Below are 20,491 nucleotides of genomic sequence, written 5' to 3'. Positions count from 1 at the left end.
GTAAGGACAGTGCCATCACTGGGGGTAACACCCTGAACACCGGCAGCAGCCAATCACTGTCTGCTTCCGATGTACACTACTTCTCCAGCTTCCAGTGGGAAGGGAAGGAACAGGATGATGTATTGCACCATACAGTGAGTGAGTAAGGTGGACCTGTAAATCCAGACACGGAGCTGGTTTTAACACACACGTACGACTTTGTAAATAGATGAATATATCCGCCTCACATTCTTTAACTAGCTTGTCCCGGCTTCTCTATTTACAACAGTACAGCGCTCTTATCACTTCCATAGAGGTGAATGGACGCTTGTCATTTTCCTTTCATGTGAATGTTGGGAGTCCCAGTTTTCTGATCCCCACCCAGTGATGAGAATCCTAATGCTACAAGTGTTGTCAATAGAAAACCCCTATAATGCACTTATTTTGGAGAAGGAGCATTAAATGATGCCTGAAAGACATTAGCATTATCTTTTATTGGCACTTATGTATAGGCAGCTTGAGGAACCATGATATGTGAACAGGCACCTAGATGACAGCTAAAGCATTAGTCCACAAGCAAATGCTATAGTGGATCTATAGTTCTTTAATAAATTATTTTACCGATCCATTATGATCACCTGCAGCTACATTAACAAGTCTGTAGGTTGCAGAGCTAAAATTTCCCAGCATTTATTGCTGACTCCTTATCCTTATCAGCTTATCTATGTATGGTACAAAATTCTGCCTCAGTTATAGGAAATCTACAATCAAAGTCCATCATGATAAACCAGGGACACTTTCCCCTAGATCCAGGCACCGTGACTGTGTTAATCTTCTTCTTATAACTTTTTAAATTATGCTAATGAGCTTGAAGGGCTCTGGCAAAACCCCAAAGCCCTTCAAGCGCATTAGCATAATTTTAAACATTTAAGGTGATTGCCACAGCCACAGTGCCCTTTGTTCTGTCATTTTACAGGCTGTTACACATCACAGCAGCATTTCCTACCCCCTTGCTTTGATATTACAGCAGGTAGATGGAGGGGGGAGGTGCTGAGGGAGCAAGGGGAGGGGAGACAGTGTAACAGTCTGTGAAGCCTCAGCACGGAGGGACTCTGGTAATTATAAAAGTTGATATTAGAAGGAAGGAGGCCATGCATAACTAATATAAGATGATTACCTAGTCACGGTGTCCCTGGTTTATCGGGATGGATTTTGTTGGTCTGTTTACAAAGCAGAACTGTGAATCCTTCTGTGAGATGTAATATAGGTGATGTATGCCAGAACCGCATTGCATATACCAAGTATGCATAGTACATCCTATGTGCATATACGTTGTTGCCCTGTGCTCCATGGTGTACTTTGTCTGCGTTCATTGTTTTCTGCCATTTGTAATTTGTGCTTTCACAAGTTCTGCTATAGAAATGGAGAGAACATCTCGATTCCTTGTATGTCAGGCGGATCATATAAGAAGAGTTACTACATTATATCCAGACAGGGAGACAATGAAGCATGATGGATCCAAAATTCTTGAATTTCTCTTGAACCTGTTGCCTCCTTGACATGTCTGTTTCTAGTAAATATCTGTATTTTTTAATGAAATATCAATTCAAGAGAATTTTAACTTTGAACACAGAATTTCAATGTATTTTATCCTCCGGGGGAATGTAGGTCAATGACCACAACAAACTGCATAAATCTTTAGATGATAGTTGGAAAAATTTGGAAACCTCGCAATTTTTTTTTTTTCTCTTAACGGGTCTTGACTACATCCCCTTACGTATGCCGGGCGAGCATACGGTAGTGCGCTCTCTATAGCAATGCACGGCCCTGGCTCCATCTTTTCCCCCTATACGGTACGGTGCCACACACTGCCATGCACCATAACTAATTCTGGGGAGGTATATCCGGCCGGATATACGTCCCCACACAGCAAGTATAAAAGGGGCTTATTCAACCTGACGTTATTTCCAGATCCACGAGGCAATAGGAGTCAATGGGTCCACAAGTAAAAAAAACCTAACGACTGGTCTGTCTGACGAGACTGGGAAACCAGGTTATGTTTTCTAACCAATATTAAAGGTTTTATTATTATTTTTTTTTCTGATTTCCTATTCCTATAATGCCCTAAATGAACCTAAATGAAGTCATCCGTTTGCCATACAATTTTTTTTGCGGGTCCTTAGACTTCTATGGAGGTTAGTTGTCCGCAGCTGAGAAAATGTGTGCATGCTGCAATTCTTTTTCCTCACAGTCTGCACATCTGTGCAAACAACGGGCATGTGAACAGACCCATGGAAAACAAAGGGTCATGATGTCCAAAATGCCCATCTGAATGAGCCCTTATAAAGTAGTTTTCCCTCTACTTTCTATGTGCAGTGTATGGGAGACGACATAGCAGCCGGTCTTCACACACCAGCTGAGAAAACTGAGAGGTGGACATATACATCTGCTTAGGTTTAAGCAAAGTTTGTTGAAAGCTTAGCTATGCTTCCATCTTCAGTATGATGTGTCACTACCAACCCGGAGACACTATAAGTTAAAGGATTGATCCACTTATTCATTCTTTTCCCTTGGAAAATATTCTCCATAATTGTTATTTTATGCTATTTAGTAGAATAGACATGTCAGGCGAGAGGTTTCCGAAATCGAGTTATAGACCGGCACCTTATATAAGTTGCCTTGTGTAACAGCAGTCATGCTTTAACCCTATAAATACTGTTTGTTTATGTAAACAATTCTGTGCTTCGTTGTTATCATTAGATTTCTATTGGTCACTGCTAAATTGGGGGAAAAAAATACCCTTATAATAAAAAGTTGTGCAACACCTTGAAAACAGAATGAGTCGCAATAAAAAGCATGAACATATCCATGACCTGTTGTTCTATTATTGATCATTTTATGCTTAGGAGTCCAGTGGGTGGGGAAACTCCGTTATTGCCATCCTTTCCTGTATAAATGTACGTGAAGAGAGGTAACGACTGAGAGGCTCCGCCCATCGGACTCCTAGGCATATATATCATTAGAATGTCAAGTTATATGGAATGTTCTCTTACAAGATAATTGTGGTGGAGACCACCCATCGGACTCCTCTGTAATTTGTGGCCTGAAAGTTTACATAAACAACCATCATCTGTTCCATTGCCCTCATCACACCAGGCCTTGGCACGTACGACTGTGCAGGGTATTGGCAGTGTAGATTCACGCTGCCACTGCCATTTGCTTTGAGTGTTTCTTGTTGATGTAGCAGAGTTTTTTGTCTCTTTGGGAATGCTGGTATCTGGGAGAAAAATAATGGACGGCCTGCAACTTACTTTCCTCATTTTCATTTACTTTTTTACTTTTTTTACTTTTAGTTTAGATAACTAGGAAATAGAAAGTGTCAATATTAGTTATTGATCAAATTCATCATTATGCAATCAATAGGGATCCAATATCCAGAACCTATATTGATCATCAGCCGCCGAACCCGGAACTACACAGTGGACAGAGGCGCCTGCACCCAGCTTTACTCTACTGTGTGGGTCCTGCATCTGAGAACAGCTCATCAGTGGGGGTGCTGGGTCCCCCTACTCTCATATTCATCAGCGGGGGTGCTGGTTCCCACTACTCTCATATTCATCAGTGGGGGTGCTGGGTCCCACTACTCTCATATTCATCAGTGGGGGTTGCTGGGTCCCACTACTCTCATATTCATCAGTGGGGGGTGCTGGGTCCCACTACTCTCATATTCATCAGTGGGGGTGCTGGGTCCCACTACTCTCATATTCATCAGTGGGGGTGCTGGGTCCCACTACTCTCATATTCATCAGTGGGGGTGCTGGGTCCCACTACTCTCATATTCATCAGTGGGGGTGCTGGGTCCCACTACTCTCATATTCATCAGTGGGGGTGCTGGGTCCCACTACTCTCATATTCATCAGTGGGGGTGCTGGGTCCCACTACTCTCATATTCATCAGTGTGGGTGCTGGGTCCCACTACTCTCATATTCATCAGTGGGGGTGCTGGGTCCCACTGCTCTCATATTCATCAGTGGGGGGTGCTGGGTCCCACTACTCTCATATTCATCAGTGGGGGGTGCTGGGTCCCACTACTCTCATATTCATCAGTGGGGGTGCTGGGTCCCACTACTCTCATATTCATCAGTGGGGGTGCTGGGTCCCACTGCTCTCATATTCATCAGTGGGGGTGCTGGGTCCCACTGCTCTCATATTCATCAGTGGGGGTGCTGGGTCCCACTGCTCTCATATTCATCAGTGGGGGTGCTGGGTCCCACTGCTCTCATATTCATCAGTGGGGGTGCTGGGTCCCACTACTCTCATATTTATCAGTGGGGGGTGCTGGGTCCCACTACTCTCATATTCATCAGTGGGGGTGCTGGGTCCCACTACTCTCATATTCATCAGTGGGGGTGCTGGGTCCCACTACTCTCATATTCATCAGTGGGGGTGCTGGGTCCCACTGCTCTCATATTGATGACTTATTCTAAGTACTTAATCCCCTCTCTTCATTGATAACACTCATCTAGATCGATAGATGGTGGCAGCAATTGCTCCAATATTTGGTGTTACACCTATCTTCTCTCTATTCTTTTTTCTAACTCTTCTGTTTTTTCTTATTATCTTTACCTCGTCTTATGTCTTTCGTATTACTTTTCCCCTTTTGTCTCTCCTCTCTCTCTCTCTCCTCATGTTCTAGGGTTAGTGCTATATAATTTCTGGTGAACTAAGAAATCAACACTTCTAGTATTAGAGACCCGGAGCTTGGAGCTGCACCTTTTCTCACACTCTCTCCAAACCCATTTATTTGCCTCTAATATAAAAGTATCTTTATACGGTTCCCATTAGGAATCCTGCTTATATCATAGTTGATATGTGGATATTTAAATTCTCTTGCAATGTGTGTGCAGTGCAGATGACCTTTCAATAATGGACATGGATTTAGCTTCTATTATTACTATCCCTCCAAATATTGTTATAGAGCAAGTGACGTTATCCTCTGATCAAGTAGCCAAGTGTCATCTATACGAGATGCCCTGTATGTGTATAAGGGAGAATACAACCTTGGCCTTTGGGTGAAGTTTACAAATAACAATTGATCGGTGGCCGGGTTATTACTGAATTTCATCCTGGATGGATTGATTTCCTTTTTACAATTACTTAGTAATAGTCTAACGTGTAATCCTGGGCTATAGAGGACAGATTGGGAAATTTAGCAATGAATCCGAAAACAAGAAAGACCTTCTGTTTTTTTTTTGTTTTGTTTTTTTTGGGTCCTTTCCTCTTTCTATAACCTGCCAGCTCTGCTTTAAGGAATGACCTTTGCTTTTAGGTCCCCCCCCCCCCACCACCACCAGATTACACTAACTGCTTATCGATGAAACTTTGCGGAGAGTTTCAGAAATTACTAATCCCTTACTTAAATTACTATACGACCTAGTGACACCCCTTCCTTAATCGCATGCTGCAACCCTAACCCCAGTCTGTTCTCCCTATCTGCCCCCCCATAGTCCCTGGCATCTTAAGCGTTAGGACTGTGCTCTACTCACAAAATGAATTATTATTCTTTTTATTATTTATGTTTTAGCCACCAAAGAAGATTTAGCTCCCCAGATCAGTTCCCTGAATAACGAGATCAATTCGAGCTCCAACATCCCAGATCTAATGGATGAATTTATCGCTGAAAGGTTGAGGTCTGGTACAGTCCCGGTAAGAAGTAAATACAATTTTATTACACTTATTGACATGAAAATATCACAACCGGACACAAATGTCAGATTGCTGCACACAGTTATGTCTTTAGCAGGTATGTAAATGCGCACAGACACTGGATCGGGCCATCAGAGCAGAATCTGACTGCATTGATCAGGCCATGAGTCGCAGATTGTGCTTTGTCCTCCTTCACGGACCACAGTGCCAAGGATATATGCTGCAAGGAGTCCCTTCTTCCCAGCTGTAATCATGATTACATTCTGCTTTTGCATGGGGTTAAAAGGGACTCCTTGTATCATTTATCACTATGATGCACAGAGCCCCGTTATCACCACTATCGTCCATGAATCAGGACACTGCACAATCAATCATTTATGGACTGACCATAGTAGTCTGAAACTGCTACCCTATTAAAAAAAAAGGCTACTTTCGGGAAGTGTAACTCCTGGAAGGGATTGTTGACTGCTTGACACAGACATACATACAGTTGTGACCCTCCTTTCCATTCACTTTCTTTTTACCCTGTTGGCCGTCTTTGCGAGTAACACAAGAAAAGCTAAGACTGGGCCATATTATGTCAGCTGCAGGTCTTAAAGGGAACCTGTGAGTAGAAATTGACCTAATACACAACTACCAGTATGTTTCCAAGCAGCTTAACACCTTCCAGATTGTGTTTCATTTATTAGCCGGTATGGTGGCATCATTCAGAAAATCCACTTTGAAGTGCAATTGTATAAAGTCAAGCAGGTGGAGATTTTGACACTGAAGTCAAGCTCTTTCTTCCTTTAGAAAGTTTCCTTCACTGTCACTGATGGTCCTGCATCCAGAGACATTACTAACCAGATCTCTTGAAGTCCTATGCATGATGTCAATCACAGAGGAGGAGGAGCTTCATAGCTCCCAACCTTGACTTCAGTGTTAAACTCTCCGCCCCCATGACTTTATACACCCAACTTACACCTCGCTACAAGGTTGATTTTCTAGATGATGTCACAACACTGGACCATAAAAGAAACAAAAACTAGAAGGTGTTACGCTCTTTGACAATATTATGGTAGTGGTTTTTTAGGCCAATTGCTCATGAAATATTCCCTTTAAACTGTGCAATATGCTGTTGGGGTCACGTCAAAACGAAATATGGTTCTTTACAATGTGATTGTGATACAGTCTTATGTGTGAACGCAGCATCAGAGTAAAACATATATTTTTATAAAAAAGTGGCAGCCCAGTCTGGGGTAGGACACTTTTATCACATTGTATTAATAATCGGTAATTTGCACCTGCTTTTTTTTAGAATTTGACCAGAAGAGGCAGCAGCCCTGGTAGTCTAGAGGTCCCTAAAGACTTGCCTGACGCTCTCAACAAACATAGCCAAATGCGTCCTGCGGACGATCCAGGGGTCCCATCCGAGTGGACGTCTCCGGCCAGCGCTGCGAGCAGTGAGCTCCTGAGCTCCGATAGCCACTCCGACTCTTTCAATGCCTTTCAGTTTGAAGGGAGAAAGTGTGAAGGTGAGTGTAAGTAGAAAAGCAGTGTTGTACTAGTAATTCATCACTCCTCCTTATAGCCTTCTGCTGTCTTTTAGCCGGTTTTCCATTTGGCAATGATTCATCCGTTCCTCTCACCACGGAGCCAGATGCCGGGTCTGTACAGCTAAGCACAGAAGAACCAGAGGTTGCGAGTCTGACTACTCTCCATATTGACTCTGAAACCAGCAGTCTGAACCAGCAGGCCCTATGTGCCGATGTGCTGGTCACAACAGGTAAGTCCAGGCTACCATGATGGCCCACAAGAAGTCTCTGGAAGGAGAATAAGCCACTGACTGACTCCTCTTACAGTATCTTATCCAACCTGATTGCAAAGAAATAGTTATCTTAAAGGGGTTGGCCACTTTACCTTCACCTTTTCTAATATCTGGGGGGCAGGATATTAGGTAATTTACCAATATACATCTATTAAAAGTTCTCCTCCACTTTCTTGATATGTATGGGGAAGCCTCCTGTCTTCATTTAATGGTCATGTACTGTCTGGCTGATGAGGTAAAAGACAGGAGGCTTCACTTTACATATCAAGGAAGCGGAACAGAACTATTACTAGATGTATATTGGTAAATTACCTAATATCCCCCCCCCCCCCCACACACACACACACACTTACACACACACACTTACACACACACACTTACACACACACACTTACACACACATTACAAAAACACGAGGTAAAGTGACCAACCCCTTTAACATCCAGCATGTATAATTCATCTTTCCCCTGACATGGCGGGAGAGTCAGGACACCGCCATACAAGTTATATGGTTTGAAATTGGTTAAGTTAACTCGAAATGTGGACATCAAGTACGCAGCCCCTGTCCAAAGTGTCCGCTTAAGAAGCCTGGATGTCAAATGGGGGTCCCAAGTAAAGAATCACTAGTTGCTTGAATCACATATGAAGCTAATTTTTTAATTGAAAAGATTAATAAAGCTGATGGTAATCGTAAACTGATACAGGGTTATATACTTCAATAAGTGAAACAACTTTTGAGCAGTTTCTGCTTCTTTCTCCTATAGTGAGCAGTGTAACTGAATGTCCTCTGAGGTCTGCCCACTCCAGGCAATTAACTCTTACCATTCCCAGGGAATTTCTCTCAATTATTATACTCTCTGAGGAGATTAGACTATCCAGAGACTCTAAAGAGTGAGTCATTAGACACTTTACCAGGCTCCTTTTGTCTCTAAGCTGTCAGTGGTTACAGGACAGAAAGTTGATTTACACAAACTGCGTAAAGGGGTTATCACCAGTTTGAAAAACATGGCTGCATTCTTCCAAAAATGCTCCACTCCTGACCATGGTTTGTGCTGGTCTTGTTACTCAACTGTATAGAGATGAATGGGGCTGAGTTGCAATACCAAGGACCCATGGTCAGGTTTGGTGCTGTTTAGCCACGGGACAACCCCTTTAAATGAGGAAGGAGGGGAAAAAGAAGAATACAGGAACAGGTTTCTATAATACAGTATATTTTAGAATAATTTACAATTATCATCTGCATTATTAATTTTATGTAATTTTTATTTAAAAAAAAAAAAAATCTGTGGATCTTTTTAGGCTCAGAGAATGTGTCTCCTGCGGATTCTGCTCATGGCTCTCGCTCCCAAACGCCTTCTCCTGCTGCTTTCACGTCAGATCAGACAGAACTGCATGAAAAGCTCCAACATTCGGTCCTCCAGACACCAGACGATATAGGTAAATAAGATGTTTCCATGCTTTTGAATTGTGTGGCTTTTTATTAGGTTACATATGATAAAATTTTAAAAAAATGTGAAGATTTATTTTTGGTTTTAAAAGAATAAACAGCAGGTACAGCAGATTTATTTTTTTTGCTGTGCAAAATTTGCGCTTTTTTGTTTTTTCCTGTAGGTGTCAGTGTTGCTCCTATTGTAAAGACACTTGCAAGTAGATCCCCAAGAAGCCACATGTCACGTTATGCCCTACTTATCGGACTATCTGTTACTTGCTGTTGGTGCCAATGTTCAGTAAAGAAAAGCAATGTCTTTCTATGTAGCTATTTACCGTCTATACTCGAGTGTAAGCTGAGGCCTGGGAAAACTTATTGACTTGAGGGTGGGAAATGCAGCTGTTACAATTTGATAAAATGTGCAGCGGAGCCCCCCCCACTAATAAAATGTGCAGCAGAGCACCCCTCACTAATAAAATGTGCAGCAGAGCCCCCCTCACTAATAAAATGTGCGGCAGAGCCCCCCCACTAATAAAATGTGCAGCAGAGCCCCCCCACTAATAAAATGTGCAGCAGAGCCCCCCCACTAATAAAATGTGCAGCAGAGCCCCCCCACTAATAAAATGTGCAGCAGAGCCCCCCCACTAATAAAATGTGCAGCAGAGCCCCCCCCACTAATAAAATGTGCAGCAGATCCCCCCCACTAATAAAATGTGCAGCAGAGCCCCCCCACTAGTAAAATGTGCAGCAGAGCCCCCCCACTAATAAAATGTGCAGCAGAGCCCCCCCCACTAATAAAATGTGCAGCAGAGCCCCCCCACTAATAAAATGTGCAGCAGAGCCCCCCCCACTAATAAAATGTGCAGCAGAGCCCCCCCCCACTAATAAAATGTGCAGCAGAGCCCCCACTCAGTAATAAAATGTGCAGCAGAGCCCCCACTCAGTAATAAAATGTGCAGCAGAGCCCCCACTCAGTAATAAAATGCACAGCAGAGCCCCCACTCAGTAATAAAATGACCAGCAGATCCCCTACTCAGTAATAAAATGACCAGCAGATCCCCTACTCAGTAATAAAATGACCAGCCGTTCCCCTACTCATTAATAAAATGCACAACAGAGCCCCCACTCAGTAATAAAATGCACAGCAGAGCCCCCACTCAGCAATAAAATGACCAGCAGATCCCCTACTCATTAATAAAATGCACAGCAGAGCCCCAACTCAGTAATAAAATGCCCTGTATGGACTTCACTCAGTAATAAAATGACCAGCAGATCCCCTACTCAGTAATAAAAGGCCCTGTATGGCCTTCACTCAGTAATAAAATGACCAGCAAAGTCTACCCTCACTAATAAAATGTCCAGCAGAGCCCTCCTCAGCAACAAAAAGCCCAGCAGAGCCCCAATCCGCTAATAAAATGCATAGCAGAGCCCCCACTCAGTAATAAAATGCCCAGCAGAGCCCCCACTCGGTAATAAAATGCATAGCAGAGCCCCCACTATACTTCTACATATCATGTATCATATACTTCTACTGCTTTCTTTTACAGAGCCCTGTGAGTTCCCACTAGAAAGCTGCAGTGTGATGGCAGGGGGCACCCTCACCGGCTGGCATGCCGATGTATCGACAGTTATGTGGAGGAGAATGCTAGGAATCCTGGGAGATGTCAATAATATAAGCAATCCCGAAATCCATGCCCAGGTGTTTGATTACTTGTGCGAGTTGTGGCAAAACCTGGCCAAGGTAAGATGTTAAGGAATCTGTAGTTACAGGTATATACATGTGCTGAGATTGTAGCCCCCACACTCAGAAGTCTCTGACTTCTAATGTGTATGAGCAATAGTGAGGAGGGGGGGGGGGGCGGATTTTCAGATTTTAGCATATTTAAATTTTTGTTCTCACTGTAAATGACCAGCTGCCAGACACTTCCTCTCTCCAGTGAGAAGACATGCATGCTTGGCTGAGTGTGCAGGTCACATAAAAAATACATAGCCAAATGAGCATTAAGCTAGCTGAGATGTTTTCTAAGGTGTAAGGGCACCCATATAGGTTGTGAGACTTGTGTCTTTCTGGTGAACAATTATTTTTTTATTTTTCCAGCAAATTTTGTAAATGATGGAATACAGGATTCTAAAGCAAACATCTAAAGAGTGATGTCATCATGTTTTTGTATTCCAGATTCGAGACAATTTGGGAATTTCTATCGATAACATGTCCTCTCCTCCCCCACCTGTACTTATCCCGCCGCTGAGGATCCTCACCCCTTGGCTTTTCAAGGTATTAACAGACCAGCAGCACATGCAATATATAGGAAGCAATGTTTTCATACCAGCAGGAGCCTTAAAAACGTTTCACCCCATGATTCTACAATTTCACTATTGTGTTAGAAAGGGGATTTCGTATTTTGGGAAAATAAACCTACAAAAGCTTCCCCGGAAGGTCTTCTGGTTTCAGAGGTGGCTCTCCAATTTATGAGACCAGAAGCGATATAGGACCTTGTTAAATTTTGTTTTATACAAATGCAGGCGCCGCAGGAGGTTTTTTTTTGTGAAAAAGATTACACCTCTTTATAACTAAGGATAATTACAAGTGATCACTAATAGAAATGAGCAGACCTGATGGTCAGGTTTGGGGTTTGGCCACCAGACCCAGACATATTAATAATTATTAATATTACGCAGCGCTGCACAGAGCTTGCCAAATCAGTCCCTGTCCCCAATGGGGCTCACAACCTAATCAACCTACCAGTATGTTTTGGAGTGTGGGAGGAAACCGGAGGACCCAGAGGAAACCCACACAAACACAGCGGGAACATACAAACTCTTTTGCAGATGTTGACCCTGGGACATGAACCCAGGTCCCCAGCACTGCAAGGCTGTAATGCTAACCACTAAGCCACCATGCCATCCTTCATATTGTTGGATTGGTGGCTGAACAGCCAATCCCGCAATTAGACACCCTCAAGCCATTGCTATGATTGGCCAGGGGGTGACCATGGCTTGTAACAAGGGGTGTCAATTTGCCGTATTGGCTGTTCAGTATGGTCAGGCTTATGAACACGACCATCGGGTTTGCTATCTCTTTCATTCAAAGACCCATTTCTACCAATTTTATGACCCTTCATTGTGTGATGGGCAAAGCTAAAACTTTTGGGAAAACAATTGTTTTTTTTTATTCTCTGAATTTCAGGCCACAATGCTGCCAGACAAATACAAACAAGGGAAGCTTCATGCCTACAAATTGATCTGTAAAATCATGAAGAGGAGACAGGACGTGTCTCCAAATCGAGATTTCTTGACGCACTTTTACAATATTATGCACTGTGGTTTGCTCCATAATGATCAGGTAAGTCGTCTATGTGGTTAGATTGTGGTCCCTTAATATATCACATTATAATACAGCATCATCACGTTAGAAACTGTTTCAGAAGTGACTATTTCGGCTCCTTACTCTTATAGGATATAGTGAACACCATTATCAAGCACTGCTCTCCCCAATTCTTTTCACTGGGGCTCCCCGGGGCCACCCTCTTAATCATGGATTTTATTGTAGCAGCAGGAAGAGTTGCAGCTTCACCTTCTCTAAATGTAAGTAAGGAGCGGCTCTGTGTATGTATAGACTACCATTTCTTACCATATTTTCAGCAGCTGGTGTATCAGATCCTTAAGGGTTTGGGGAAATAATCCAGTATCTTCAGCAGAATCCCTGTTGAACGTTGCACTTTTTATTACCGGATGTGATGATTTCTGTTATGTTGTATGTTTTGGATGCTGAATTGCTTCTCTCTTTTTGACAGGCTCCACGTGTGGAAGCTCAGGTGCTTCTTGGATCACTCGTCTGCTTTCCTAACCTCTATAAGGAGCTCCCAGCTCTGCTTCCTAGTAGCTCAGAAATTGTCATGTCCCAATTCACAGACATAAAGGTAAAAGAGAATGTTCAATTTCACACCATTTACAAGTATTCATAGGCTGCATTCACACACATGTATGGGGGGCGTATATACGGCCAATATACGTCCCCCATACACTTCTGTGACCACATGTGCGGCACCGTACCACTCCGTATGCCTTACAGTCAAACAGGGGGAACATTATAAGTCAGTTTTGTTGGGTATAGGCCATTACAGTGTCAAAATAAACCGTGAAACAAAAGGGAAAGGAAAAACAGGAAAACAAGTGAATGGGGGGGGGGGGTTCCACATGGCACAAAACTTTACAAGGACATAGACAATACCAGGCAAGGGCAGAAGTATTGCTTTTTATTAATTTTACTTATTTCTTGGGGGGAAAAAAACCCATTCTGGACAATCCCTTTAAATGGTGACTAACTTCTTAACAAACTTTGCATAATACATGTGTCCAGAAGAAATAGTAAGTTTTGTGCTGCTCAGTACTACTGTCCTTCATGATAATGGAGTTGAGTCTGATTGTTATCCCTTATCCACAGCTGATTGGTGGGGGTCTGACTGTCAGGACCCCTGACTGATCACATGTATGGGACCCCCAGTGATCAAAATAACAGAGGTCCCGTTCTCTCTAACTAAGTGAAGCAGCAGCAGGTCGAGTATCTGTCCTGCCGTTCCATTCAGTATTAATGGAGCGTCGGAAATTGCCTAGCATAGGGCTCTGGTATCTCTGTTCCAAGTTTCTAAACTAAAAAGCATGTCTGATGTCTATGAGTGCCAAAGTGGAACGTACATCTAATACATGTGATACTGCTGGAAGTGCCAAACAAGGGGACTTGGCTGGATCTCCGCATGAAAGTGTAGACCCAGCGTTGTCACCTGCAGGGGGCATCCTTTGTTGTTAAGCCTGGGGCGCTGTATATTCACGCTGCTGATTAGTAAACCGCATGGCTGAAAATATGTAATTGGGGAATGTAAAAGAGTTTGTCTTATCCTTTGATAACCTTATGTCTGTACATGAGGACTGTCTGTACCATTTTACTTATGTATGATCACCATTTCTGAAACGGGCAGGTATCTGATCATTTCCCTAGACTCTCACTATATACTAATTCACTGTTTTTGTCTTAACACAGGAGCTCACAATAAAAACTGTGTTAAGCTCTGCCAGGGAAGAGCCATCTGGTCCAGCAAGGTAAGAACCCCTAGTATTACACTGTCCGATGGGTCACAGTTGAAATATTGTCTTACTCATAGTCCAGTTAGATAATGGGGGAGAAGTATCAGATTGTCTACACCAGAAAACTGCAGTAAGGCTACATTCAAACGAACGTATGGGGGACGTATACACATCCCCCATACATATCTCCCACACACGGCACTGGTGCGGCACCGTACTGTTCCACAGCCGGTAGAAAGATAGGACATGTTCTATCTTTCGCCGAAATGCACCGTCGTGCGCCATATATCACTATGGAGAGGTGTGGGGTGAGCAGCGCTCATCCCCTCCTCCTCTCCACGGTGCCAATGTATGCCAGGGCATACATCATGTGAATGTAACCTAACTTGCACATGAAATGCTGAGCGCCACATTTATTGATAGTACTAGATCATTTTTATTCAGTTTCCGGATCGTCCGAAAAAAAGGAACGTGTCCTCGGTAACTAGGGGGCATGACCAGACAACAAATGGCCTGTGCGCCAGAAAATTCAATATTGTGGAGCAGCAAACTAGACCAATTAATAGGAGGTGCAAAGTACGACTCCCCTGTATAACCCAGCATCACACACAGGGATTAATCTGGCACAGCAGAGAACGATCTAGTTCCACTCTTCACTGACCGAAACACCCAAAAATTAATAGTTCTACCCCAGTATGTTTGATTGTGCTGTTAGGTATTCGGTCTTTCTTTCATTGATGTGCTGCGCACATTTGTTTCTGTAGTTCTTATGATCCAGATGTTCCATACTATATACATATATACACTCACCGGCCACTTTATTAGGTACACCATGCTAGTAAAGGGTTGGACCCCCTTTTGCCTTCAGAACTGCCTCAATTCTTCGTGGCATAGATACAAGGTGCTGGAAGCATTCCTCAGAGATTTTGGTCCATATTGACATGATGGCATCACACAGTTGCCGCAGATTTGTCGGCTGCACATCCATGATGCGAATCTCCCGTTCCACCACATCCCAAAGATGCTCTATTGGATTGAGATCTGGTGACTGTGGAGGCCATTTGTGTACAGTGACCTCATTGTCATGTTCAAGAAACCAGTCTGAGATGATTCCAGCTTTATGACATGGCGCATTATCCTGCTGAAAGTAGCCATCAGATGTTGGGTACATTGTGGTCATAAAGGGATGGACATGGTCAGCAACAATACTCAGGTAGGCTGTGGCGTTGCAACGATGCTCAATTGGTACCAAGGGGCCCAAAGAGTGCCAAGAAAAGATTCCCCACACCATGACACCACTACCACCAGCCTGAACCGTTGATACAAGGCAGGATGGATCCATGCTTTCATGTGGTTGACGCCAAATTCTGACCCTACCATCCGAATGTCGCAGCAGAAATCGAGACTCATCAGACCAGGCAAGGTTTTTCCAATCTTCTACTGTCCAATTTCGATGAGCTTGTGCAAATTGTAGCCTCAGTTTCCTGTTCTTAGCTGATAGGAGTGGCACCCGGTGTGGTCTTCTGCTGCTGTAGCCCATCTGCCTCAAAGTTCGACGTACTGTGCGTTCAGAGATACTCTTCTGCCTACCTTGGTTGTAACGGGTGGCGATTTGAGTCACTGTTGCCTTTTTATCATCTCGAACCAGTCTGCCCATTCTCCTCTGACCTCTGGCATCAACAAGGCATTTCCGCCCACAGAACTGCCGCTCACTGGATGTTTTTTCTTTTTCGGACCATTCTCTGTAAACCCTAGAGATGGTTGTGCGTGAAAATCCCAGTAGATCAGCAGTTTCTGAAATACTCAGACCAGCCCTTCTGGCACCAACAACCATGCCACGTTCAAAGGCACTCAAATCACCTTTCTTCCCCATACTGATGCTCGGTTTGAACTGCAGGAGATTGTCTTGACCATGTCTACATGCCTAAATGCACTGAGTTGCCGCCATGTGATTGGCTGATTAGAAATTAAGTGTTAACGAGCAGTTGGACAGGTGTACCTAATAAAGTGGCCGGGAGTGTATATATATATATATATATATATATATGTATATGTAAGTATTCTTCTCTCTGTTGTAGGTGTGTAGCACTTTGCAGCCTTGGAATCTGGATGTGCGAGGAGCTGGTCAACCAAACCCACCATCCGCAGATTAAAGAAGCGCTTAATGTCATCTGCGTCTCCCTAAAGGTACGGACAGCTTGTATAATGTGATCTGCTCTGTGATCTGCAGCATCCCCCAGCTGCTGTGTATGAGTTATACAGCTCAGATTGATTAGTCCTATCTGGACAGTTCAGGAAGCTCCATGTAATGTGTTTATGCAGACAGTCTGCACCCAGCTTTCCCAAGATCCTGAATTTTATTATTGTTTTTTAAGCAAAACCACTCGGATCTGGGATTAAACAAGATATGTTTATGCATTAGTGTAGCTATAGAATTCTCAAGGTATGTTTGGTTCACAATGCATAAAAACAAATGGTAGATTTCCTTTACAATTCACATTTAGTTAACAACATTTTTTTTTAAATATGCAGGGACATCACATATAGTTTGACATGTTCCAGACCAATCAGGTCCTTTGGCTGTTGTCTACCCTTCTGTAGGTGATGATATTCTTTACTTGTATAGTGCCATCCTATTCTGTAGCGTATTCTGTATTACATAGCATAGGGGACATGTACAAATAAAAAAAAAACATGACGGAGCACAAGCAGTGAGACAAAAACAGCTTACAGTCTATGAGGATGAGGGGGTGACACAAGAGCTTACAGTCTGAGGATGAAGGGGGTGACACAAGAGCTTACAGTCTATGAGGATGAAGGGGGTGACACAAGAGCTTACAGTCTATGAGGATGAGGGGGTGACACAAGAGCTTACAGTCTGAGGATGAGGAGGTGACACAAGAGCTTACAGACAATGAGGATGAGGGGGTGACACAAGAGATTACAGTCTATGAGGATGAGGGGTGACACAAGAGCTTACAGTCTATGAGGATGAGGAGGTGACACAAGAGCTTACAGTCTATGAGGATGAGGGGGTGACACAAGAGCTTACAGACAATGAGGATGAGAGGGTGACACAAGAGATTACAGTCTATGAGGATGAAGGGGTGACACAAGAGCTTACAGTCTATGAGGATGAAGGGGTGACACAAGAGCTTACAGTCTATGAGGATGAGGAGGTGACACAAGAGCCTACAGTCTATGAGGATGAGGGGTGACACAAGAGCTTACAGTCTATGAGGATGAGGGGTGACACAAGAGCTTACAGTCCATGAGGATGAGGGGTTGACACAAGAGCTTACAGTCCATGAGGATGAGGGGGTGACACAAGAGCTTACAGTCTATGAGGATGAGGAGGTGACACAAGAGCTTACAGTCTATGAGGATGAAGGGGTGACACAAGAGCTTACAGTCTATGAGGATGAGGAGGTGACACAAGAGCCTACAGTCCATGAGGATGAGGGTGACACAAGAGCCTATAGTCCATGAGGATGAGGGGGTGACACAAGAGCTTACAGTCTGAGGATGAGGGGGTGACACAAGAGCTTACGGTCTATGAGGATGAGGGGGTGACACAAGAGCTTACGGTCTATGAGGATGAGGGGGTGACACAAGAGCCTACAGTCCATGAGGATGAGGGGGTGACACAAGAGCCTACAGTCCATGAGGATGAGGGGGTGACACAAGAGCTTACATTCCATGAGGATGAGGGGGTGACACAAGACCTTACAGTCTATGAGGATGAAAGGAGTGAAACAAGAGCTTACAGTCTATGAGGATGAGGGGGTGACACAAGAGCTTACAGTCTATGAGGATGAAGGGAGTGAAACAAGAGCTTACAGTCTATGAGGATGAGGGCGTGACACAAGAGCTTACAGTCTATGAGGATGAAGGGAGTGAAACAAGAGCTTACAGTCTATGAGGATGAAGGGAGTGAAACAAGAGCTTACAGTCTGTGAGGATGAGGGGGTGATACAAGAACTTACAGTCTATGAGGATGAAAGGAGTGAAACAAGAGCTTACAGTCTATGAGGATGAGGGGGTGACACAAGAGCTTACAGTCTATGAGGATGAAGGGAGTGAAACAAGAGCTTACAGTCTATGAGGATGAGGGGTGGCACAAGAGGTATAAGAGCTTGTATAATGGTCCAGCCATTCTTTATAAGGGAACAGAATAAAATAATTTCATAAATATAAATTCTGCTGCTCGAACCAGTCATCAGCCGCCATCATATATACAAGGTCCAAGGTGAATGGGACTGCAGGGAACCTGGAGCTTGGTATCTGGCGGTTGCTGGATAACATACGGGAGGAGGACATAGGATGGGTTAGTAAAGAGAGTTGAAGTTTCATGCAGTTAGCGAGTGTGATAGATGGAGTTTAAGAGCACACTTGATACTATGGAGGTTGGGTGATAAAGTGTATCACAGAGCATATTTATTCCATTTTAGACACTTTTCTTACTGTCCCTGTAAAGCTTCTGTACGCTGGTACAAACAATATAACTGACTGAGAACAAAATTCTCTTTTTTTTTTTTAAGTTTCCCAACAAAGTTGTTGCGCAGGTGGCGTGCAGCGTACTAAACATTCTTCTAAACTACGTGCCGCAGCTGCAGATTTACCAGCAGAACTATCCACTGAAAATCATAGAGGTAGGTTCTCTTGATGACCTTGTGCTCACATACACGTTATGCATGATGCACAGTACTTTAATTCATCTTATTAACTTTCTACATGGTAATGCACATGTCTTCTCACTGTCAGATCCACTGGTGTAATCCCTCACTAATCACAGGAATGGTGGTCTGTCGCTTTAATGAAGGGACATTGGCAAATGTGCATTACAGGCAGTCCCCTACTTAAGGGCACCCGATTTACAGACGACCCCTAGTTACAGATGGACTCCTCTGCCCACTGTGACCTCTGGTGAAGCTCTCTGGATGTTACTATAGTCCCAGACTGCAATGATCAGCTGTAAGGTGTCTGTAATGAAGTGTTATTGATAATCCTTGGACCAATTACAGCAAAGAAATTTGAAAATCCAATTGTCACTGGGAGAAAAATAAATTATTAATTCTAATTATAAAATATACAGTTTTTATAAAGAGTGTGTGAAGAGTCTTCACCCCTCCTCCCTCCATAAATTCCGCAAATCTATACGACATGCCGTCTCCCGCCAGTTAGGTGCTCACAACACTGGCGCTCATTTACATACCCGGTCCACTCGCGATCCCGCGGCGCATGGTCCAACGAAGATTCGGGTTCTGCCGGCATTCACTAAGGTTGTGCGCCCGATATCCATTAGGTGTTGCTGCTGCGCTGAGGTCCGCTGGAGTTCACCTTCTTCTTCCCGGTGTATGTAAGTGCTTGATCTTGCGACACATTTAGTTTTTTAAATTCCGTGATTTTTCCGATTCCGACAGGTTGTCTGACGGCCACGACCCTCCTACCCTCCCCCCCCCCCCCCACACCGATTTCTGTGGCGTGAAAGCCGGCCAGATTGTGCCAAAATCTGATCGCGTGCGCCAAAATCCTGGCAGAATTCGGCGCAAAACGGAAAACTCAGGGAAACGTGATGAAATTGTGTCTGTGGAGCCCATAGAATATTCATCATATCGCAATATTTCATCATTTCATCCTGCCCCAGAGCTCATATAAATAGTATTCACTATGGCTGTGATGTAATTATTGCGATTATGGGTGATTTTTATAAATAAAGCCATATATTCTTGTTCTGTTTTGCGATTGTGACAGATTCTTCTAGCCACTGTGACGCATCTCCTACCGACTGCTGAGACCTCATCTTATGAACAGGATAAGAGGGTGAGTTTATTATTTTGGATGTACAAGGTTCCCCTCTGTAATTTCATCATTAGGTGAACTATTAGAGACTACAAGCCACTTTGCAATATATCTCATTACAATAAAGTGCTTCCTTGTCCACTTTGCTCTTTTCACCATATCTAAAATTCCTGGGAGACAAGAGAGGTATGTATGAAAGTGGGCTTGATGATTTGAGGGCTGGGAGACTCAGTCTGTTTTTCTAGGTTTCCATAATTTACACCCAATTTATCAAATGTCACGTGATGTTTTTTATAGGCTCCTGAAGTGACCTCCCCCCTGCAGCCTTTAAATTTGAGAATACAAAGGCAAAAAACAGAGAAGAAACCGTATTTCCTTGTGTGAGATTATTCTTCTGGCTGAAATTATACATATCTTGGTGTTAGGCCTGGACCTCTGAACCTCCCATTTAAAGGAAGTGTGCCATCAAAATCAGGCATGATAATAAAAATAATAATAATTCCTTTATTTATATAGCGCACACAGATTACGCAGCGCTGTACAGACCTTGCCAAATTGGTCCCTGTATCCATGGGGCGCACAATCCAATCAACCTACCAGTATGTTTTTGAGTGTGGGAGGAAACCGGAGGAAACCCACGCAAACGCGGAGAGAACATACAAACTCTTTGCAGATGTTGACTCTGG

The 20,491-nt window shown here is 43.6% G+C and overlaps 1 protein-coding gene across 6 annotated transcripts in view; it reads left to right on the top strand.

The window, feature by feature from the left end:
- RALGAPA1 (Ral GTPase activating protein catalytic subunit alpha 1) overlaps positions 1–20,491 on the top strand; it is a 130,605-nt gene that overhangs the window by 58,207 nt on the left and 51,907 nt on the right. For 3 of the 6 annotated variants that reach the window (XM_072115523.1, XM_072115528.1, XM_072115525.1), the window contains 13 exons: positions 5,564–5,685; positions 6,983–7,199; positions 7,274–7,450; positions 8,792–8,929; positions 10,469–10,662; positions 11,098–11,196; positions 12,109–12,264; positions 12,378–12,506; positions 12,716–12,841; positions 13,960–14,018; positions 16,082–16,190; positions 18,545–18,655; positions 19,758–19,826. In XM_072115523.1, the coding sequence (XP_071971624.1) occupies positions 5,564–5,685; positions 6,983–7,199; positions 7,274–7,450; positions 8,792–8,929; positions 10,469–10,662; positions 11,098–11,196; positions 12,109–12,264; positions 12,378–12,506; positions 12,716–12,841; positions 13,960–14,018; positions 16,082–16,190; positions 18,545–18,655; positions 19,758–19,826 (1,706 nt within the window). Of the gene's footprint in view, positions 1–5,563; positions 5,686–6,982; positions 7,200–7,255; positions 7,451–8,791; positions 8,930–10,468; positions 10,663–11,097; positions 11,197–12,108; positions 12,265–12,377; positions 12,507–12,715; positions 12,842–13,959; positions 14,019–16,081; positions 16,191–18,544; positions 18,656–19,757; positions 19,827–20,491 lie in introns of all 6 variants that reach the window. The other 3 variants (XM_072115527.1, XM_072115524.1, XM_072115526.1) reach the window with 1 other exon arrangement.

This window comes from Engystomops pustulosus, chromosome 7 (genome assembly GCF_040894005.1).
Source record: "Engystomops pustulosus chromosome 7, aEngPut4.maternal, whole genome shotgun sequence".
Classification (NCBI taxonomy): Eukaryota; Metazoa; Chordata; class Amphibia; order Anura; family Leptodactylidae; genus Engystomops; species Engystomops pustulosus.
Note: the sequence above shows the minus strand (reverse complement) of the source record. Positions and strands in the feature narration are given on the sequence as shown.